Source organism: Trichogramma pretiosum, unplaced genomic scaffold (genome assembly GCF_000599845.2).
Source record: "Trichogramma pretiosum strain Unisexual culture from Peru unplaced genomic scaffold, Tpre_2.0 scaffold8, whole genome shotgun sequence".
Lineage (NCBI taxonomy): Eukaryota > Metazoa > Arthropoda > Insecta > Hymenoptera > Trichogrammatidae > Trichogramma > Trichogramma pretiosum.
In genome coordinates this window covers 1,096,199-1,120,344 of record NW_019641699.1, presented here as the reverse complement: position 1 = coordinate 1,120,344, position 24,146 = coordinate 1,096,199, and the positions used below count along the sequence as shown (strand labels likewise).

Below are 24,146 nucleotides of genomic sequence, written 5' to 3'. Positions count from 1 at the left end.
GACCACCCCAGCTCCAGGTCATGGATTTGCTCCAAAATTTTTTTTGGGGTCTCCTGGTACCTAATACTGAAGCTTCCTGTGCTTAGTTTGATCTCATGGGCCTTAGGACCCATTTTTTTAGAGGATTTTCCACATTATAAAAATTTTTTTGTTATTTTCTATATCGATATAGAAGAACTCAAACGAAAAAGTGCAACGATAAAAAGTTCTACAATTTTTCAAAGAATCTGCTTGAATTTTTTCAGAATTTTTAGGACCATCTACCACTCTCTTAAAGAAGTCCTAAAATCTATAAAAAAAGCGTCAAATTTGGGCCTCTTGAATTAAGAGATAGATGGTCCTAAAAATTCTGAAAAAATTCAAACAGATTCTTTGAAAAATTTAAAAACTTTTTATCGTTGCATTTTTTCGTTTAAGTACTTCTATATCGATATAGAAAATAACAAAAAATTTTTTATAATGTGGAAAATCCTCTAAAATGATGATCAAACTAAGCACAGGAAGCTTCAGTATTGGGCACCAAGAGACCCCAAAAAAATTTTGGAGCAGATCCATGACTCGGAGCTGGGGTGGTCTCCTTGTTAGTATCATTCATTTAATTATCCTCATTATTAGTAATAAAAGAAATTTTTAATCTTATTAAAGTATACTAATTTTATAATCATACAACGATAAAGGACTCAGATTCAAAAATTATTATTCAATCAATTTAAAAATGTCATGGTAAAATAACGAATTTCAAACTTTCCCGCTCACTCGACTTCCCGACTTACGACAGCGTTCATTCATAAAACGAAAAGTTGTCTACGCAAAAGTATTCGTGAAATTTTAAAGAAAAAAAATGCTAACGGTGAAAAGAAGTCAACGAGATATTTTGGGCAGCTGATTGAAAGGCACAGGAATGTTGAAAAATACACGAAGCTCAAGAAGATCAAATTGACAGATATTCAGGATTTCAGAAGCAAACCAATGGTGCCCAAGCAGTACTGGACTTGATAGAAAATTTAGAGGCATAAAAATATTCACACGGCGGTATTTGCGATGAGACTGACTGAGTCAAAAAGAGGATAACATGTCAAAATAAAATCTTTGCATTTGAACAGAAAGAAAGAGAGAGAGAGAGAGAGAGAGAGAGAGAGAGAGAGAGAGAGAGNGCTACGATACAAGCAATTTACATATTTCACATTCCATGAATCGCAAACACGCTGTGGCTGCTGCTTTCGATGTTTCGGCGTTGCATTAATAGGTCGGTCAGCAATTGTTGTTAATTATCGAATAAATATTAATAATTTGTTTACGTCATGCAGCACAGATCATGACAATCGAACGGTAAGACGACGTTCCAGTCCTTAGCTCACGTGAATCAAACGAAGCAGAAACGAACAATTTTTTCTTGATGATAAATCATAATTTAATCGGGCCGTCGAGCTTCTTTTTTATTATTTTATTTTAATTATTATCAGTTGAGAAGTAAGCCGAGAAACTTTTTTTTCATGAATTTAGTATGCAGCAGAAAGAGCAAAAGAAGAAAAAGAAAAAGAAGAAGAAAAAGAAAAGAAGAAGAAGACGACGAGGACGAGAAGGAAGAAGAAGCGGTCGAGTGCAATATCGATGGAAATCGAGCAGCTGCGCTCAGCGATCAGCATCATCACAAGCCTTATAAAGGTAGATAGCTGCTCTGCTGCGCTGACTACGGAGGCGGGCGAATAACAGGTATATTACATTGTACTGCCGCAGCCCATGCAGTTGGCGTATCGAAGCGAATAAAAGTGGATAAAAAGGAGAATGAAAGAAAGTCGAAAGGCAGCTGAATGGATGGATATCCCCGCTCTTGCTCATATGAGCTTGTTGCATTATTCCTGCACAGACACAAGCGCGCACGGGAATACGTAGGCATACGCACACGTTGGTAGCCGATTGCGAACGAGGATTGAGCAGAGAGCCTCGTATGCATGCAGTCTTGTGTGCGTGCGTGTATGCCGATCCTCGGGCGATCGCGCGGGGCACGAAATCTATCGTTTCCGGTCTATGGCAACAGCAGCAGCAGCGATCACCCTCTTGCAAGCACGCGAGTCGAGCTCCTTTTTATCCTCTCTTCTTTTTCCTCTTCTTCTTCTTCTTCTTCTTTTTCTCTTTCTTTGAAGCATTTTTCTCTCTCTCTCTTTCTCCCTCTCTTTCTTACTCGGTTGCTCGCTCTCATTGCCTATCAGCTTCTTCTTTTTGCGCGCGACTTTAATCCCCGCGGCTACTTCTGCTTGCTTTTCTCCTACGACTTCCTGGCAGCCGGCCGTATCTACACACATATAGACTCGTACATACATACACGAGATCGCACAGTGTCGTTTGGTCGCTTCTAAGATCTTCTTTCTCATTTGCACTCAAGTCCTCCTTCCTGTCTCTATCTGGCGTCTTTTACTTTTTGCGCTCGTTAGTTCGATATTTTCTCTTCGCGTCTCAAGTCCGCAAATATAGTGCATATTTTCAACTATACAGTGTACTTGTAGATTGTTTTTGGTTATTTTTAAAATTTAAATAAAAAATGTATAGTTGATAATTTATATTCATTCACGAGGCATAATGATGTCTTTTGAAGTACGAGTAGCAGCAGCAGCTGTATTAGTCTCAAGTCTAAAGCCTAAAAGCTAATACGAGTTTCTTACTAAACGTTGCAGTTTTCCTACACGAGCATCAGATCCGATCCAAGCTATCCACTGTGTTAGTGCTCGATATTTTTACCACTTTGACATGAATTAATTTTCATTTCGTTTACAAAAAAGTAATTATGATTTATAAATTCGGACTTGTAATAATATTAAATGCAATAATCAAAATCATGCAAATAACAAATGCTTATCCTAATCGACTAGTTACGATCAAAACAGTTAAAGCAGTACTGGTCAATTGAATACTCGACAGATCTGATAAAATTTACCTGTCATCCAAAAGTTTATTAAACTTACAAATAAGAGAGGTCTATGGTTAAATAGTAAAAGCGTTTTTTATAAGCATGTTATTGATATCGTGTATAAGGCACTATAATAAGTAAGAGCACGTGACTTTTTGTCAATATTGATAAATACCATACCTGTGGTAAAACTTTGAGCTTGCAAGGAAAGACGGCGATGTGCTTGTTCTCTTCGCGTTTACGCAATCTTAATTGTTCTTTGTACTCGGTGAACCTGTCAAACAGGTGGTAGATTATGTCAGCCTGGAAGATCTTAACGCCTAGGGAATCTGCTAATTCCTGTGCATCACGTTCTATCTTAACGTCGAACGCCAAAATTGTAGCATATCTGAAAAAAAAAAAAAAAAAACAATAAAAGTTTTGCTTCATTTTACTCGGTTCAAAAAATTTTCATTTAGTTCATAATCAAAGTTCATAATCAATATTAAGAAATAGAAAAAGTTTAATACAGTATTATTTATGTTCAGCTGTTAAGCGTTCTTATACAACAGAGATTAGATTGAGAAAATTCACAGATTAGCACAAACTAATATAAGCATTAGTTTCTGTCTCGATCATGAGCAACGCGACTGTCTTCAAGATGAAAAAAAAATTAAAAATCTAGTTCCTGTTGAAGATTACTTTTTTCCCTAACCGCATGTTTAAAAGAAATCTCGATTCTAAAGCTACTGACCGCAGATCAATTAAAAAAGAAAATAAAAACAGCACAAAAGCAGTGCCTTCAGAGCTTTTTTCAATGCTTCCAGAGGTAAAAGCGACGAACGCAGAAGCCTCTACAGTTTATACATATGCTTTTTATCTTCAATGTAGTCGACTTCAGCTCTCCGAGCGAATTCACCGATCCGTAAAGTAATATCCTGTCATTGTCAGCTCTTTTAACCTTTCATTATTATTATTATTGTTATTATTATTATTATTTTTTTTTCTTTTCATAATTATTATCCTATTCAATAAGAGTGGTGAGACTTTTGTGTGAGCAAATGCAAAATGTGAAACATTAATCTGTGGCCTATGTGACTGATTTTGATTGATTTTCGAGAGAGAGAGCGTTAGTGCGAAAAAGCCGGTCCATTGTATACTTGTAAAAATTATAATACATCAACTTCTTTCATTTTATTTTTCTACTTTAAATATTAAAAAATGAAGAAATTGGAAAAGATAGAAGAGAGCGCGTGGAGCACGCTAAAAGTAGGGCTAGTAATTATTTTTATCATTATAATCATGGTTAACATTATTATTGATGCTACTGGTATTGTTATTTTCATATCCCAGAATCAAGAGACACTGCGCTTTGTTTCAGCCAAATATTACATCGCGTAGTGCTGAACTTTTTTCCTTCATCTTCTTTTCAATTCAAATAACTTGCAATCTTGCATAATAATAATAACAATAATAGCAGCAGCAAAAATAATCGTAAATATAAAAGAAAACGGAAATGATGCGAGAAAAGGATGTGGTTTGGTGATTATCATTGTCATTTGACAATTGGCCACACGGAAGCTGTGTTTAGGGTGCAGACGAAGCAAAAAAAAAATTGACCGTCCGAAAAACAGGATTCGAATGCATGGCTTGTAATTTTCGTGCATAAAGTTTAGACATTTTATTGGTTCATCTATTTAGAAGTAGATAAGTTTTAGGTTTTGTAAATCTCAAACTTGATTTTAATTGATATGATCTTTTTTCTTCCTCAAGACGTAGATGCAATTTTATTGCATTGTAATTTTTGATCACAATTTCTTTTGTTCTCCCGAATATAGCCTTTTTTCTTACATTTTTTTTCTTCTTTTTTGTTGAATTATGTAAACTTGTCAAGGATAATATATAAAGATGATTTTTTAAAGAAGAATAGAAAACCTTTAACTATTAATTTTGCTCTCTCGCAGCAAAAAGAAAATTTGAACGAAAAGGCGGCTACTTTTATTAGCAACTTTTTCTCCTATCAGTTTATAATCTCTTATATTTTTATCGTATACCAATTTTTCACTCAGTTTCCCAGTTTAATTATTTAAAGTATGTACTTACTGACTGTCGTGTTCCAACATGATGGAGGCCTTCATAACATCCTTTTTGACTACAGGACCAATGCGTATACCAGCATACTGAAAAACAAATTAAATTACAGATTTTATTGTTACTGTATTAATCGCTTCAAGTTTTCATCATGTATATAGTTTTAATAGACATTGCCTTTAAGAGAATAATAAAAAAAGTGGTTTTCAGTAATAAATATTAAAATTTTACAAAAAAACGGGCATCATTTCAAAGACGATTCTCGAAAATGTAATTGCTCGGTGGTTTTCATAGCCTTTTGAATGCCTTTAAAATGTTTAAATGGTCGATAAAAATTACAACTAAATTGATGAGTGTAGTTTGGTTTTGTAAGGGAAATAAAATGCATCAAGTTGATTATTAGAACTGGAAAAAAGGGGAGCGTGAAAGGTAACGTTGACAGGCTACGATTGGCATGATGCAACTCGTTCGCGATGAGCACAAGCGTGGCTATACAGTATGCCTGCGAGCCACACCTTTTCGTTACTATACTCGTTTTTTGTACTGCACTGTTTTGCGTAGAGTTGCTCGATATGTAAAGGCAGCGCACGCGAGATCGCAGACATACCGATGCGTAGAAGGTAGCGCACATAAAAGAGTGCAGCGATTTCCTTCGCCAGTCGGTCGCTCGGTCGGTCGACAACCGGATACGAAACCTACAGCCATACCGGGAAGCCATAGCTCGAGTGTATCGATATTAAAAGGCCTATCTGCTTTCCGAATTGCAGTTGTCGCGCACCTTCTGCACATACACTCTCTTCTACTTCTCAATATCAATTCAGTATCGATTATCGATAAACTTGCAGTTCGAACATCTCCTGTACAAAGTTTCATCTGAATTATTTTTATAAATACATCCATAATCGTTATCTTTAGATCGTACTAAAGACTGAAGCAATGCTGTCATGAGTTCCAAGCCGAGTGAGAAAATTTTGAAAGAACTTTCATTCGATAAAAAAAGTTTGTGTGAGTCTGGAAATTTAAACTCGAGCAATGACCGAAATGCATTATTTATATATCAATAGAAAATGTGTATGTTTGGCTAAAACATCGTCGAAGAGGTCAAGCCGCTATGCAAAGTAGCTGCAGCGTAAGGTCGCATGCTTGCCCTCCGAAGGCATAACAAGGAGCGCGTATTTCGGAAATGCAGAAAAGAGCACGAGACGAAGTTTTAGGAGGTAAAAATAGCTTCTGACGCATGTACGATTCAACCTCGTGTTCTCTCGACTGCATAAGCCGACTCTCTTGGAAATAAATCTAAATGTGTATAAAAGCCACATATGAGAATGCACATATACAAGTACATATAATGATATGGGATATGGTAAAGAAAAAGAGTTTTGGTGGCGTGACGGCGACGGCGACGACTGGAGAAGGCGGTCGCCAAAACAGACGCACGTGCAGGGTTGAGCCAACGCTGCAAGCGAGCAGTCGCGAAAAGCCGAGGGGCGCGACCAAAATGCCATCGCAAGCGCAATTAGTCACTGCTGCCGCCTCGGCCGTCGATCGATGTCCTCAATTATTTCCTTCCATTTGCACGACTGTCCGAACGAATATCCGACACAGGGATTCGGCGATGAGAAAAAATACGCAAGCGCAAGATTTTTACTCTGCTATTCTGTCGGGACACATCCACGCCGTCGAGCATTTGTCCCTTGACCCGCGCGCGATGCTCCGAGTCAGGGCTTTCGGACGAAAATACACCGTATACGCACGGAGAAATTTTGGCGCGCGCACTTCCCAGAAGTTGGCGCGCGAGCGCAAAGTGCGAGCCCCGAGTCCCCGACACATAGACGACATCAAAGGTGTTTTTAAAAGGCTGCTCGCACGAGCGATGAGCGAACTAATTAAGAGATATGACGAAGGGAGCTGACGCTGAAGCCGCATGCATTTTTGAAGCTCTACGAGTTTTGCAAGTTATTCCATTATTTCCATGTAAATCGTCGAAACAAATGCAGCTTCCAACAACGGCTGCAGGACTCGAGACGACGCTTAAGGTAGAAAAAAGTAGGCTCGTAAAACTCGAATCGAGCAAAGACGATCGAATATGTCGAGTAATTCAACTGCGGCCAGAGTATGGCACGTAAGCAGACGTAACGCAATGTAATACACGAGCCGCGAGGCATTTCGCATGCAGCTGCACTTTCTATTGCGTATCTAGGAGCCTAAGCTGCGGAGCGAGTAACTCGAGTAGGCCGTCGAGCGTAGCGCGCGACAATAGCGAAATGGGTCACAACTCCATTCATAAAAGTCTTAGAGTGTCTATAGCGCAGCTCTCTCTCTCTCTCTCTCTCTTTGCTCGCTGAATGAAGTTTGGCGCGCAGCGAGGCAGCTGCGATATCTGGCGCGTATTATCTGCTCGAGCGCTCGCGAATACTCGACGACTCCTCGCAGCCCAGAGCTGTACGCGGAATGCGCCTAGCTCGACTTCCAACACCGGAAGTCCAGCCAGTTTTGTACGCAGCAGCTTTATAAATTGCAGCGACACGCGACCGCAGCATCTAGTATGGCTACTCGCGCTTCCACCCGGAAATAGCATCGCATGTCACATTTTTCATTTCGCGCTTGATTCTTCGTGACGTGGCAATTTATATAAAGCGATTCGCGGCCGCTAATTGGAAGCACAGGTGGGCTAACTTGCCGAGATGACAATGCTTCCGATTCGCCATCGTCTGTCGCCATCACCGGCCAACTGCCTAAATTAATTTACCTTACTTTTTGAAATAATATTAATTGCTACCTATCGATCGAGTGGCCGTCGATTTGACTGCCAACTCCGCTTTCGAAAACCCATCACAGTTTATTATTTTTCTTCTTTCTCTTTACTTTGACTTAAACAAATAGATATCGCGCATATTTACATTTGCCGCCATAAGAAAGGGCTTAGAAATAGTAAGTGGCTTTGCAAAGCATCGTTTTCATTGGCTTTTAGATTCTCATAGCACGACTTGGTAAATGCTTGTACAAATGTGAGCCTATTCACTTGGAACTGGCAATGACAAAAGCCATTTCCGAATGGATGCGCACGTCTTATTCGATCAACGTTGCGATTAAAAGCTGCACATGCCCAAGGGAAAAAGTCGGCCGAGGCTTTTTCGAATTAAGCAAGCCAAATCTTAGGGATAAACGATGCCAGCGCAACTGATTTACAACATGGACTTCCGGGGTATAGAGTTGAATGAAAGTTACGGGCAGCTGTTTCGCACCTTGCCGTCTTTGTTCTCGCTTCTTTGGCAAAAGCGACTTAACAGCGAGCTGATCTGCTTCGATCTAAAACTACCTGTTATAATGATTGAGCGAAACCTTTCTAGCAAGCTACAAGCTCACACGTATTTTTCATAAATAATAAGAAAATTCCATTCCCAACGGCATCTGCCAGGATCGTGGGGGACAAGGAAATAACCGAATATAGGCCGAAATGCTCAGCTCAATGCCCCCACCGAGTAAGAGGACGGAAAAAACATCGGTAAATCAGCAAATCCTATCGTATACCCAGATTCTAATTGGCTATGGCTAACTAATACTCGTATTAGTGCGCCCAAATAGTTCTATCTTTATAACGCACGATCTTTGCAGCAGTAAAATTTTTGCATACGTAAGTGACACACTTTTTTCCAATTAATACTAACAGCAATCATCGTGTTTGCTGAAAAAGTTGGAGGTTTATTTTTACCAAAAAGTGTAAAGCAGGATACGTTAATTGAATGTAGTTTTTGCTCCTCACTGTGACTGAATGTCGATGGCTTTTCAAATTAATTGACAGAAAAAATGAGTATAGACATTGCAGCAACGAATGCTCGAGTAAATAACTCGTACAGTCGGGTGGACAATCATCAAATTCCCGAGATATGATTGTCGAGTCTCTTTTCCTTTGGACTTTGGAAAAGTAACTTCCGCGAGCGTCCATAGAACGTGCGGCGCGACGAAAATTACGGCAGTGAAATAAACAAAAATTGAGCGGGTGGGGACAGGTAAGAGGGAGAATAAGCGCGAAGTTGCATGCCGGGCTAAATCGCGGTGAAAAGATAAGCTAGCGCGAGAGAATAGCTGCTGCGCTCGTGACTGATGCTGCTACTAGGGGAAACAAGAAGGAAGAATCGAGTTGAGTTTTTATTCGAAGCGGCAGCGGATGTCCGGGCTGAAGCGAACGAGAGGACATTCGTAACTCGAAACCGAACAGCGAAAATCTCTGCTGCAGGCCGCGACACGGAAAGAGCTGCGAGAAAAAAGAAGAGAAGAAAAAAAGAAGAAAAAAAAACAGGATGGCGCTTGTCCGTGCTGTATTGAGTTTTGTGCGTGAGCTGGCAGTGTCATTGCAGCTACGAGCTCCGTGGCTACGGCTCGCGCAAGTGCACTTATAGCCGAGGCACTTGCTCACGCTCGCACGTATTTACGTGGTCGTGAGAAGGAAGCGCCGCCACCGCGGGCTCCCTGCTGCCTCCTGGCTAGCAAGCTACATTCACACTCTTGGCCTTTTGCTTACAATGCTGTGTCGAGACGCCTGAAGCAACACAGTGACCTTATTTTTCCAACCAATTTCCTGCACCATTCTTAGATCGGTAAACTTTATTTTTCCATGACTTGGAAGTTTCAGTTAAATTCGATTCTTATCAATTATTCATTCAAATGCTTCATTGGACACGAATCGACGTCGAGTCGATATGAATAGCTGCTCCGGTATTGTGAATTCTATAGTTTTTATGATGACTAGTCTTCGATCATTTGAAAAAGTAGACTATCTCTGGATAATTTATTCTTAGACTAGCTTGGAAACTAGCTTGGACAATGCAAAGAAACAGATATTCACGCGTTCTTCTGTTTTCCGCTTTTCTCAGCATGAGCTACGCATTTACGTGCTCAAACTTTTGGTATTATAAAAACTGAAGAACAAAGTGAAAATCTTGGCGATTGACTTTGATGTTTAAATTTTACAAGCATCAACTGCGAGAGCAAGTTGTGTTAACGCCACTTACATAAGATACTCCGAGTTCTGCGATGATTGAATATGAAAAATATCATTCAAACATTTTCAAACTCTGCAACGGACAATTTTTTTATAGCGTTCGAGCAACGTTGCGAAATGGATCAATGAATAAAAATTTTGCCGAATCGTGAGAAAAGGACTTTCTGAATAGTCAAGAAAGAATCAGTGAAATTTGAGTTTTCGGCGTCCAGAAGTATGAGGAATGAATTTTATACAATGTTTTATATGAATGCCGGAAACAAAGACACAATTTTAATTGATGATGCAAGCATCAGGCATAAAGGCTTTCGAGCTACGTCTCACATCCCCTCAGCGTAATTCGACTTAAAAAATGGTAATTCAAGATGTTTTTTTTTTTGCTCGTGTGACTCGAGCCTACGAAAATTGTCTCGACCTCGTCGAATTAAGACGCTATTTGTAGACAGATTCTTGATTTTTCGAGTCACGAGAAACGCTACGAAACGGGGCAACTATCGGGACAATTGTTATCCCGATTCTCGGCAGTTTCAGGCAAAAGCTGCCTCTGGCGGTACTTGTGAAAAACTTGAATCATAGAGCGAGATGCGCCGGAGAATGATTTCATGCGAGTGAGGGAACGAGTGTGCGTGTGTGTGTGTGCCGGCAAATCGTGTGAACATCCTCTTCCTTCGTTTACTATTAAGAACGCCACGCCGCTTCCGCCGCCGTACTTGTTTAAGACATTTGCGTGGACGTATTGTTCTTCAAAGCAGTTTGACCGCAATTTTTCTTTACATTATGCGATAGCGGCTCGCCTAGCTAAGATTTAATATAACATCGAGATTTTTTCAAGGGCATATTTCGTGACCGTACTTTTGTCCCAGCATATAAGTTTCGGCCAAACACTCGAGAATAGCTTCTCGAACCCTATAATACGCACACGTTGACACGTAGCGACGGCAAGTGGCCAGAAATGTCAAGTTTATTAGCTCCGATCGGATCGAGTCGCTTATCGACAGCCGTATAAAGCAGTGCAGCCGACGCCGTTACTCGCGCAGATGATTTTTTTTGCGCTCTTGGCATTACATGTGCAAATTACTATGGTAATTTCCGGCCTATGGCAATTGCGTCAGCGTAGCCATATTATAAAATATATACTTCGAATTGAAGCATAGCTGAGTCGCGCGCAGCCACGATCGCATTATCATTATAATTTACTTTTTCATTTCTCTTTCTCGCTGCTCGCTGCCTTCTCGTTGCTCGGACTCTCTGATACTCGGTGTAATTAACGGTTTTATCTCGATCGGCCGAATGGACGTTTGACTGTAATTGCAGGTAAAGCCAAGCGCGTTTTATAATGAAACATGTAAGAGCGATTATTTCTGATGCGCGAAAAAAGATGAATCTCGAATAAAACGATCTTCGCAATGACGAAAAAATCCCGACGAGCTACATCTGCGGACAATCGGCGTCAGACGACAAAGTTAGCAGCCAAAATTTAATCACTTGTGACACATATTTGAGCCGATAGAATCTATATGTGTGCAACTGCCGTACAGATAGATTGGCCCTTCATGAGAGTCCTTATGAGTGAATATTTAAAACGCGCAATAAATGGCATAAATTTCTGAGCGAAAATCAACTGTGGGTAAAATAACTCAAAACTCGTATTTTTACAGCAATCGCGATGAATAATGGGATTACAATCGGCAAGTGACAAAAGTGAATGGAGTTTTGGCTTGAGTTATAGCGCTGACGGCTGGAAAAATGGACCTACGATCGACCATAAGCTGTCACCAAGACGTGCACCCCCCTCCAATTCTTCCGATTGTAGACAGCGGAGCTCGAGCTTGAAGGACTAGAGATTTCGTATTCGTCGCAAACGCACTGCGCTATTATTCCATTTCATTCAATATTTTAGATCGTGGAGAAATGACGAGTTTGTGAGGAGCAGCTCACATGCAAACTCTGCGCACACGTAAATAATAAATACGCGTAGCTTTGCGGCTGCAATTGATTGCCATCAAGTCATATTTTTGCCTGCATTCCATCCATTGAGCCTTCTCATCCTTATACGTATTGCATTTGCGTGAATTTCCCTTCTACATTATTATTCTGTTATCACGGGCTCGCGTAAACTCGGTGTTTAAGGAGGTTCGATAGTAAACTTCATGTCTTTAGAAATGCCTGAAACTTTTTTATTTCAATCTTTGATTAGAAATGAATGCACTCTTAAAATCTTAGATTGATCTACAATCTAGTTTTCGAGAAAAAAAAAATCAAAAACGACGTCTTATACATGGGTCTTATGGGGAAAGTTACAACAATGTCACAAAAAAAGCAATATGCAAACGAATTAGACTTAAGAAATGAAAAAAAAACTATTTTTTAGAAGGCCGAGAAGGTATTGATCATTTTGAAAAAAAACGACTCGTTTTACAACACCGAATGCTCAATAAACAAGTCTAAAAACGTGAGATTCTGAGCCACGCGAGCCGAAATGTCGCGTTTTTACACGTTCATCGNTAATAATAATAATAATAATAATAATAATAATAATAATAATAATAATAATAATAATAATAATAATAATAATAATAATAATAATAATAATAATAATAATAATAATAATAATAATAAGGAGTCTTGGATCGGGTGACTTATCAGCTTTCAACATAAGCAGCGAAAGCGTCACTGTTTATATGAAAGAATGAGAATAACGTGTACACTGTACGCAAATCAAATCATTGAGGCATCGCTGTAAGCCCAGCGTAATTATGATTTCCTGGAAATTTTATACCAAGCTGAGTCATCGGATCTATGAACTTCCGGTTTTCCGATAACGTCTTTACGCGGAAAGTCGTCGTCGACGTTGCTGTCACCGCACACATTCTCATACATTTGCACACGCTCGCGTAGGCACATCAATTGGACTCGATTGCTCTCAGCATCTCTCGACATGGAGCTTCTTCATTGGCGCTTCGAGTCAATGAGGAGCCGCCGAGCGAGCAGCTCGGACGTTAGTTAAGCTCTCTTTGCGCGTATCTAATTATATGTACGCGCTACAGTTATGCGATAAGGCTAGTGGAGCGACGAATTGCACGTAATAAAAGCCCGCAATTAGCCATTCTTGAATTATAATCGATCGATAAACTTGAAGCGATAATGCGACAAATATTGTCGTACGAGATATTTGCCCAATGACATTGAGAGCGCAGGATACTTCCAAGCGCACGACCACCTCATACATCTCTTTTCATTTTCTCAGCTCACCGGAAGTAAACCGTTGTCGCGTGTATATGACATATTCAATCGTTCTCGCTTTGCGCGACAGCCAAAATAACGCATTGGCTCTTTTACCGATAAGGAGTTACAAGACCGATGTCGATTGGTCTCTTGAAAGCAGCAGAAACAAAGTCGTGTTGGTGAACGCGATCGAGCACTTCAGCGACTAAGCAACTCCCAGCCCAATGATGGCCCGGTAATGGCCCAGTAATGACTCGATAATGATTCGCTCCGAGTAAATCATACATTGGCAAAAATGTTAAGAAGAAAAAGATAGCCGTGCAATTATGAGCGAGCACCCCCTACTCGTACACGAGTTTCACCAAAATCCCACGCGCGGATCGCGCAATTATACGAGCGCGCTGCTCGCGCAGTCAGCCACGTGGGCGAGTCTTTTTTTCTCCCATTGGAAAGCTTGAAGCGCAGTATCCGGTGCAGCATGCCGATTTCGAGACGTGATCGACTCGCAAATCGAGACTCGATGGCATTTCAGTCCCGATCGTTTATCGGGTCTCAAGGCCTTCGCTGATGTTTTTATCGGAGCCGCCAAGGAAGTAGAGAAAATGGAATCAGAACATCACCGCGTGCGGAAAATGCTACTTTCGCGCACGGCTGGCGATCTTAAAATCGACTTTCCGCACGATGTAATGAACATTAGTGTACGCAACTGGGGCGGTTGTCAATCTTGACACTCGTGCAGATCGACAACCTCCCGCCTGCATTGCGTAATCTACTATTTTCGTTATCTCGCGCACGCACACCTGTTAGTTATGTGCAGGAAGTAGCACTAAAATGATTGATCATAATTATCAAAACAAGTCAGTGCTTCGAACAACGCGTCAAGTTGAATTATTACCATGACAGTCTTCTTCTAGCTGATTGCGGGAAAAGCGGATCAAACGAATTGTTTCGATAGGTCAGGACCATAACTTTCGTAGACCCGACGAATCACCATTATATCATACATCATAACACGATATACTCTCTACGACGTGTAACACGCATTCGACAATCAGCTCGGCTGCTGATTTGACACCCAGGAATTTTTCTATAAACGTTAAGGGCTTGCTACGCAGACGCAAAGACTTTGTTTGGCTGGGCGCAATAATTTTGAATGGCGTACGTACATAATTAGTATTTTAAACAACGATCCTAGATATTCTTTTGTAATGAATAATGTATCAGTAGCTGGTCCATATAATACGGAGCCAAAGCAACTAGACGGACGGACGAACAGACGAACGTGCTCAACGTGCTTCAACAAGTTTCAATTGAGACAATCGTTTTTTTTACACAAGTAGACTCCTACCTTCAACACCCACGTACACGCATTCAATATTGGTCAATTGGGATAGCTAAGGTTTGGTCCAACTGATTAATGCAGCTTATCGATAAATCGCCTTGGTACCGTGGCACTGAATTAACTTAGGAATATAAAAGGAGCAAAGAAGCGAATCCGTAAATATAGAGCTCGATGCGAGCCGATAATCTTGCATACAAGAAAAAAAAAGTGATTGAGAATCACAAGTTGGCTGCATCTACAAATAATAAACATTGTGCAAAATTCAAAGAAGAACCTTGTTGCCCACGCTCGCTTCTCGCCTGTGTAGGTATATAGGCGTACGCTCGAGACTCGTCCCACGAATTCCGAGCAAATAGAACACGCGCAGCGTACGGCGATCGGTCGAGTCTCGATTCACATGTAGGTGTGTGCACATTGTATGCGAATGCGCCCCTGCACACACCCAGAAAATGCGACAAAGTCTATGTGCAGTGGCTGCAAATATCTTCTTGGTCTTCCTCTTCGTCCTGCAGCGCGTCCTATGCGACGTTCGCGAGCACGACTACTCGATGCATAGCATAGCTGAGTATGCCTTGAAAGCGAAATAATTCCGGCGGAAAAAAGCATCGGCTGCCACAAATTCAACTTATATTATTTCGTTATATATGCGCTCTGCAGTTCCTTTGCAATCAGCAGAGCGAAAATAGCGACGAAAGACAGGATCAACGTTGAATTGACCAGATTCGCCACATGGGCTTATAACTTTGTAGCCGATACAAGGTGTGCGTGAAAATATTTTAATGGTAACCCCCACGCAGAGAAACATCGCAGTACGCACATTCGGACGAGTCTGCGTTATGCTTCTGTCGCTGCATATATACGACATCGCAAGAGAGAGCCTTGAGGCAACCTTTTTTGGCATCCGACTGGCCGCCACCAAAGCAAAAGTCAGCTCTAGGCTCGAGTACCTCTGCATAGATTCAACGCATACATGTGCATCTTTGGCTGCTAGCACATGTGTCTTGCCAAGCACCAAACAATTCGATACGATCGTTTGTTTTACGAGCAGACGCTAATTCTGGATTTTAATCTTCCAAGATCGATCGATCGATCGAATCAACGACTGTGGAATTCGCCTTAATATTGGACTAAAATTTTTTTCTCCTTTCTCACTTTGCACAGATCTACGTTCGCGGACGCGGCGAATTTGTCAAAATAATATGCCGTCGTAAATGTAAATTGAAGCAAAATCAAAATCGAATACGAGAGTTACGGTGAAAAATTGATACTGATTGATCATCATACTTTGTAGAGCAAAATGCGGAAATTTATCGATGTTTGATGACGAAAAATTTTATAAAAGGCGACTAAGAAAAAAAAATTGAATCGCGCCACACAGCAAACGTGAGCAGAAGAAAGCAGACGATTTGATACGCACTTAAATTGTCCTTGAAGCAGAAGAAAAATATTATGCCGACAAAGTGTTCCATAGTTCGAGTCACTAATACTATAAACTTCCGGGCGAAAAAGGAAGTTGTTGTTTTTGCGCGCATATTGCACGTCACGCCATAAATAGCGTCGATATCGAAAATGTTGCATGGATTTTCGTCAAAGAGCAAAAAATCTGCTCGAATGCGATCGAGATCAATTTTACTTTCTTTTTATCGGTGAATGTTTATTTTTCAAAATGGCAAAGGTAAAATTTTACTCGTTTCTTAACGATCTCGCTCGATCAAAGCTTTATTAAGCATTGGTCCCCAAGGATATTTGTCGCTGGTAAAGATGGGAGGATAGAGAAAAAAAACAGGAGAAAAGGTGATGAACGAAGCTGCATGCTTCAATTAGAAAAAGGCGAAGAGAGCAAGAAGAATAAAGTTTAAAAACGGCAGAGTGGCTCACAACCATCTACGGCAAAGAATTTATGCTCGCTCGCGCGTACAAGAAGAAAGAGAGAAGCTTCCAGCCATTGGCGCGGCTGCGCCAAGAGTAAACGACCGGAAATTAGCGGTGCGTTTTACGAGCAAACACGCGCGTTTACATACCCTGGCCTACGCGAATATCTGCAGACGCGGCGAACCTATCTATACGCGTTCCAAGTCGATTCGAGTTTGCGCGACAACGATCTGCACTCGCAGCTCTGGCCGACTAGACGTTAAATAATTCGCCGACCGAGTCTCGAGAAAATCCTTTAATCCATTGGAGAGTGGTCTCCCAACACAGCTTATTCCCTTTGCCATTTCCCACATGGACCAAAGAGAGTAGTTCAGTGTTCTTTTGCAAACTCATCGCCCCATTCTCGCAGTTAGCAAAGCCATTACTTGCCTTCGCTTTACTCGGTTAAGGCCCTCGTGCGTCCTTGTGTAGAACTGACTCACTTTCTGCCTTGATTTTTCTCGATGACATGTTTTTATTTTATTTATTTATTAATTTCGTCCAAACGCAATTATGCGATCGAGAATGTTTGTAAAAGTTGGGCCGATACCGATGACGCACTCGCTCGGTAGAGGAGCGATCGAGTGCTCAAATCCAGCTCTCGAGAGATGTAAGTGAATAATTGATCGAGGATACGATCGGCGCGCTTAACGGTACAAGGAATATATATGGGCATATTATTTATAAACAATGCGGGGGCAAGATATTCGCGTAACTGCCGAGGAAACGTCGCTCACAAAAATGCAGACGACTTTTGTAAAAAGCAAGTTTATCGCGGCGTAGAGATTCACGTAGGCGTCGACAGTTTATGTCCGAAAATTTTGAGTTTATAAATAGTCGATTGCAAAAAGCCGCGAGCGAGCGCGCCTATCTCATAATAGCACTTACTACGCGCGTACTCGCACTATCCATATAGAGACGCACACCCACCGACCGACCGACCGGCTTTGCTCTCTCTCTCTCTCTCTCTCTCAACAGCTCGCGCCAAGCACGCGTAGGTGGATTATATTATAAAAACACAGCATACATTATAATTCGCGACGAGTTTGTGGCTGAACTATCGTATACGTGAGCTGCCGCCTTCTCGTCCAAGCTCATTTCTTTCTTAAGGAATTTCAGTGCGATAAACAGCTGGCGAAAGTCACTGACACGCCTAGAGCTTTTTATGTTGCACGACGACGCGATCGAGCAGATTTTATCGACAATTGATAAGACCCACACGACCTTCTCTCTTGGTTTTTTGACTTCTCTTTGCGCTCGTGCTTTTCATACGGCGTCGTGCTCCCATCAGTGACTACTGAAGCGCTGCTGGGCGTGGCTCTTTCCGTTTGCTTTATTGTCAAGACTAACTAATGCTATTTATGCTATGCTATGCCATACTAATCTATTTCACATTGATAACGTCGTTGCGCTGTAGTAATCCATCGATTCGACCGATGGTCGAATTTGTCAGGCGTTACGCTTCGCGTCTTCAAGCTCAGTTATAAATATTGCCAACGATCATGCCAGCAATATATAAGAGATGCGGTTTGTGATATCTTACGCACGACTCTGGATAAATCATTTTATTTCAATTATGTTGTGAAATACGTGACAAAGGAGCGACATCCTGATAATTAAGCCGACTGACGCCACCACCTTCACTTCACTTATAATTAGTGAAATAACATTAATTGATCAATAAATCAAAACGAATCCTTGGCTTTTCAAAAGTTGCGAATATTACAAGTGTACAAATGAAACTAGTTTGGTTCCTAACAAACTGTTTATCAACGTTGTTCATAATAGTGTAATTATTACTTTTTTCTCGTCTGCAATAAACTAAATAGCGGGAATTTTTTAGTTTATAAATTTTTAAGCTCGTCGAAAACTGTCTGCCTAAAAATTGACATCGCTCAAAGCTAATATCACTTATGTAACATTAATAAAGCATGGCTTGCATATTGCAATCAAAAGACGAATAATGTACACGAGTATTAGTGCCTCTGTATTGATACAAACTGCTGTGCACACGTATACGGCAAAGAAGCTTTGTATGTATATGGCAATAAAGTACTTCCTTCTTAACAGTTTAGCAGGATACGACTCATTGGCCGCACGCTCCACCGCTAACTACGACAGCAGCAACAGCGGAACTTCAGCAAACCTCGCCACAGCAAACGCACAGATAGATATTCTTCCCTCACGAATTTGCGTCCCGTCCGAAACACGTTAAAACATTTTTTTCAGAAATTTCAAAATAAAAACTAAAAATTAAAATTGATAGTGAAATGGATTTCCTACGAATTACGCGCGAGAATGGTACAATTCAATGAAATAGTTGTATAAATTACGATCTGCATGAAAAATCTTTAACTCACCGGAATTTTACTGGATTTCAAAAAGTCTAATAACGCTTCGAGAGCACCAAGAGTAGATGCTTGTACAAAGACACCTCGCTCAGCGAGTTTTATTTTGCCCAACTCTTTAGATAGCTCTCTGGCGATATCTTCTTTTAATACTTCCACTTCATCTGGTTTCTGAGCCACCACTAGGTTTAATCCTATCAATAAATCGTACAATTGAAATTAATTTACAAAGAAATATGTTTGTGTCTAGAATAATTATTTCAAATCTTACCTGCGATAGCCTTTTCCAAATCTTTAGCAGCAATTTTAACTCCTTGGGCTGCTTTTATTTCTCGGTACTCAATGTAAGCATTCTACGGTAATGATACAAAATCAAGTTAAAACATATTATTCGTAGTAAAACGAAAAATAAAGGATTCTTACTTTCACACGAAGCTCTTTCATTGGTTGAGGCATAAGAAGTGATCGAATTTGCGTTACAATTGGCCCTTCTGTACCCGCTACTACCATCGTATCACCTTCTCTGAGGGTACCATTGACTAGGATACAGTCTATCGTTGTTCCGAGACCAGGAAGAGCTTTTACTTCTAGTACCGTTGCTTGCAACTCCTCGCAATACATAAGTCGCTTGGCTAAAGGTCCTTGACAAGCATCGGTTAATAGGGCTAGTAAATTTCCCATTCCCTCGCCTAAAAAATGAGAATAGATTCAGACTTTTAGAATACTCATTTTGTTCATCATTAAATCTGTGTAAATGTTATCTCACCTGTTATTGCACTTGTTGGAACCAATGATACATAACTACGAGGATCTGGGTTTTCATAAAAAAGAGCAGCATTGAGACTTTGTTCTGCAAATTGAAGTATTACTTCTTTTGCTCGTTTTTCAAATTCTCTCTGAGTTATTGCTTCTTGACTTTTGATGATATCTTGCACATCTTTGCGATTCATAGTTTGCCAGTCGTAAAGTCTGAAAAAATTAAATAAGTTACATAATAGTGGTACAATAACTTTATTTATGCACTCAAATTATAAACTTTATGAGTAAGATATTGAAAACTGTACCTGTCAATTTTATTCAATGCCACAACAAAAGGACATTTTTTAGCTTTTAGGAGATTGATACTTTCTATCGTTTGAGGCTCTAAGCCATGCATAATATCTACTACTAAAACAGCAATATCACAGAGGGATGACCCGCGATTTCTCAGATTACTAAAAGACTCGTGGCCAGGAGTATCGATGATCAATAAACCAGGAATTTTGAATTGTTTATCTGCAAACTAATTTTAACAAATTTTTTTTATGAGTATGTTATATAAAGTTAATTGGATCGTGAAGTAAAAATTCTTACTCCTTTTACGTGTTTTGTTGATTCTTGAATGGCTTCTACGGGTACATTAGTAGCACCAATCTGTTGTGTTATACCACCTGCTTCACCATCTTGAACATTAGTCCTCCTAAGTTTATCAAGAATTTTGGTTTTGCCAGTGTCAACGTGACCCAATACGCAAACAACTGCAGCACGCAAAATATCCGTGGTGCGTTTTTTCTCGGCTTCTATCCTGCGAGCTTGTAAACGTTGACGTACTTTCTCTTTCTTCTTTTCGGCATCCGGTCGTTTGTCATCTTCATCACTTTCATCCTCAGAATCTTCATCATCGTCAGAGTCATCTTCACTCTCTGATTCAGATTCACTCTCTGACTCTTCTTCATCACCTCCAGATGAAGATTCTTTTTCAGATACCTTCGTAGCTTTTATTGTCTTCTTGGTGGCAGCTGTTGTAGCTTCTTCTATTCAACAATCATAAAAATAAATTATTTATTGATCAAATTAAAATTTCTGTAAATATTAGTATTTATAGGATTTCTTAAATATAAAATTACCTTCAGCTTCATCTTCACTACTCTCACTAGAACTCGCGTCCCAAGCATCTTTGAGGCCATCATCGTCATCTACTACACTTGTCTCCTCTTTTTGCTTGTTGTCTACTATTTCAACTTCTACTTGATCTGGTTTGACTTCTTTTTCTTCTACTGATTTTACTTCTTCTTTACTTTCTGTACTTGTCTGTTGTTTAACTTTATTGGGCTTGACTTTTGTACCTTAATTCATATTACATTTAAATTTGAGTTTTCTATCAACATTTTCAACTCTCATAAATAATACAAAATTAAAAACATGAAAAATTCACCTGGTCTAGCTTTTTTGTCGCCAACTTCTGGCATTTCTAAGCCTTGTGCTTTTAAAGCTTCCAGCATAGCTTGTGCTCTAGCCTGAGCTTGTTTCTGTTTATTGGTCAATAATTTTCCTTCAGCTTTCAACTTTTCTTTCCTTTGTTTTTCTCTTAATTTTTTTTTATCTTTTTTTTCTTGTTCTTTTCTAAGTTTTTCTAATCGAGCTTGCTCTCTTTCTTCTTCTTGCCTTAGTTTTTCCTCTGCTTCACGTTTTAATCGTTCCTCTTCCTCTTTAGCTTTTTTTAAGGCTTCTTGCATCGCAGCTATCATCTTTTTATTAGGTCCTTTAGCTATAAATAGTTTGTTCGTTAAATAGAACTTCCAAAAATGTTATAAAGAGTTTTAATGTAGAAAAAAAATCATATGTACCTTTTTTAGAACCTTCAACTTCTTTTGGTTCTTCGTCTTTTTTAGCATCGTCTTGTTTTTCTTTTTCAGTATCAGCTGTTTTTTTATTGTCTCCTTTTTTAGAAACTTTTTCTATTTCCTTGAAAAATTGAATAAAAATTGATTTAATATACAAAATATAAATTACTAGCATGATATCTTTCACCTAAAATATGATATACATACAGCTTTTTTCTGTGCCATTTTTTTTTGCTTTTCTCTTTCTTTTTTTTCTTTCCGTTTTTGGGCAGCTGATTTAATAGTACTTCCCTCTTCGCCATCATCATTTTTTTCTTCTACTTCATCTGCTTCAGCTTTAGCTTGCTTTTTTCCTTTTTTTTTCTTTTTCGACGTTGAGTCCTCTTCATCAGAGATTTCATCAGAAGGTTCCACTTTAGCAGGTGGTTTTACTACTTCTGCAGGATCATTTTTATTGTCAGGCTTTTTTTGCCCAAAGTATTCTGCTTCTAATTCAGCTAACTCTTTCTCCAAATCATCATCGCTCTCATTCTTAGCTTGAATGATATATTTAAAGTTATTTTAAAAAGTCTTATGATGCAAGATATTCTCAAGAGCTATTATGATCATTACCTTTTTTACCCTTTTTGGACTTTTGTTTATTTTTGTTATTTTGTGGTAGTTCTTCTAATGGTTCATTTTGTTCTTCTTCAAGAGGTACATCAAACTCGTCATCACTATCATCTCTTTTCTTTTTACCTGATTCAGAACAGAACATCATGCAAAACATTTTTAAATTATTCATTTCATTATATATTTATCAAAATTACCTTTTTTAGTTTTTTTTGACTCCTTTTGTTTACTTTTGTTATTTTGTTGTATGTCTTCCGATGGTTGAATATTCAATTCTTCGAAAGCTTTCTCAATTTCGTTGTCACTATCATCTTTTTTTTTCTTACCTAGTTTAAATTAAAATCAAGTAACATAATTTAAGAAACCTTTTTCTTAATTTTAAAATAAATGCAGCAATTATAAAATACCTTTTTTTCCTTTCTTAGAATCTTTTTGATTTGATTTTTTGGGTACCTCATCTTCATCTTTGGGTATAGAATTTTTCTTATTTTGAGGCTTTATTCCAAGATTGTCAAATTCTAATTCATCTACATCTGAATCAGTATCATTAGCTTTCTTTTTACCTGAAAATAAAATCATTAAAAAAGGTGCTTTTAATTTGAATAATTTCAATAATACTACATAGAGTCAATTTTTACCTTTCTTATTTTTTTTTGATTCTTTCTGTTTTCCTTTACTCTTGTTGTCTGAAGTAATAGACGATTTAGATTCATCCTCATCTTGGTCATCTTGGTAGGCCATGTTGAAAAGTTAATATCTATCTGAAAATATTAATAAATAAATACACCAAAACAAAAATAATGAACAATAGTTTAAAGTACATTTGATTTACGCAAAAACATCTTGAAATGTTGCAGGTTATTAATTTATTGATTTAACAATTTTTTTTTGAAATATGTACATTTTTAAAATTAAAACTTTAGATAAACAAAAAATTAAATAATATTTCATAGTCATTAATGAATTTACAGAAAAAGTATATTTTTTATAATTTTGGGAGTTGTCCGAAAGTAACTGATAAAAATAATTTTTTTTATTTGAGCTTCATATTATGAGGAGTTATCCATGATCATCATAAGTATTATACATTTTATTACAAATTATAAAGTTTTAAAACAAAAAAATATTTCAACAGCTGAGCCTAAAATTATGGAATTTACAACATTCAGCTTCGTAAAAATTAATTGTAAAAATAAGAAAACTATGTTATTTCCTCATAAACTTACTAAAAAATACTATACCTAAATTAAAAAAGCTATAAAAATTACCTGAAATTGTTAAAAATTATCACTTATAACACTTTTTAACCTGAAAATGATCAGTATGTATAATAACCAAGACACGTATAGATGATCAGGTTGGCATTGGTGACCAGTGTTGCCAACTATACGAAGCATGCAGACTGCAACCCAGAAGTCAAAATATGCAATTTAAAGAATTACTATTACTATATGTCTATATGGCACCAAACAAATAAATTTACCGTTCACTGTGATACTATCCAATGTAATAAGTATGTATAATAAATTATTATTCGCTCGCAGATTTTCATCATAGTTTTAAAAGTCATGAAACAAAATATTTTCAATGTGAGTAAATAATAATCGAAAAAAAAATCACGAAAACCAGTATTTTTTTCGATTCTTTCTGGTAATAAAGAACATTATAAAATATAAATCTATGGACATGTAAAGCTAATAGGTACCTTAAAGCATTTCTTATTGCTTTTCTTTTATTGACGTGCTGCGATTTCAACTGAAAACAATATATTGAATAAACCAATCAAAATTGACAGTCACAATACTAATCCAAAAGTGCAACGTTGTATTAGGCAATATGGCCAAAATTCGGCCGCGAGGTGACAGCAGCGTCGAAGGTCAAAATATGCGCACTGGCGTCCGCGCACCACCGACAAACACGCTTTCGATCTCGTCGCCATTGCCGATCGAAATTTGCACGGTATTTAAAATAATGGATCATATTTACGGAAATCTTAGTGTAATTGCTTTGAAACAATTATTGAGAGAGAGAGGACTCAGGACGACTGGGAGAAAATCAGAATTAATTGAAAGGTAAGTTATTTAATATGTTTAATATGCAATAACAATTAGGTTAGGGGGTTTTGTTA

General features: G+C 38.7%; 1 protein-coding gene across 1 annotated transcript; it reads right to left on the bottom strand.

Annotated features, from left to right (window-relative positions):
* Window positions 1-2,863: 2,863 nt before the first annotated feature.
* LOC106651143 (eukaryotic translation initiation factor 5B) lies at window positions 2,864-22,759 on the bottom strand. The gene is made up of 17 exons (XM_023462569.1): window positions 22,657-22,759; window positions 22,472-22,581; window positions 22,249-22,339; window positions 22,019-22,144; window positions 21,694-21,942; window positions 21,410-21,469; window positions 20,998-21,330; window positions 20,690-20,908; window positions 20,157-20,596; window positions 19,868-20,085; window positions 19,570-19,772; window positions 19,227-19,492; window positions 19,075-19,156; window positions 18,816-18,997; window positions 4,988-5,064; window positions 3,086-3,293; window positions 2,864-2,932 (listed from the first exon to the last, which is right to left on the bottom strand). Exons 1-17 carry the CDS (start codon window positions 22,757-22,759, stop codon window positions 2,864-2,866), a joined length of 3,036 nt encoding a protein of 1,011 aa, XP_023318337.1.
* Window positions 22,760-24,146: the final 1,387 nt, after the last annotated feature.

Bases quoted from the DNA above. Each gene is read 5' to 3' on its own strand.
- LOC106651143 (XM_023462569.1), bottom strand. From the start codon at position 22,759: ATGGCCTACCAAGATGACCAAGATGAGGATGAATCTAAATCGTCTATT. The intron at 21,331-21,409 runs GTACATATGATT...AACTATTTATAG, and splicing joins AGTTGAAGGTTCTAAAAAAG to CTAAAGGACCTAATAAAAAG. The intron at 5,065-18,815 runs GTGAGTTAAAGA...TTTGTTTTTCAG, and splicing joins TGAAATCCAGTAAAATTCCG to TATGCTGGTATACGCATTGG.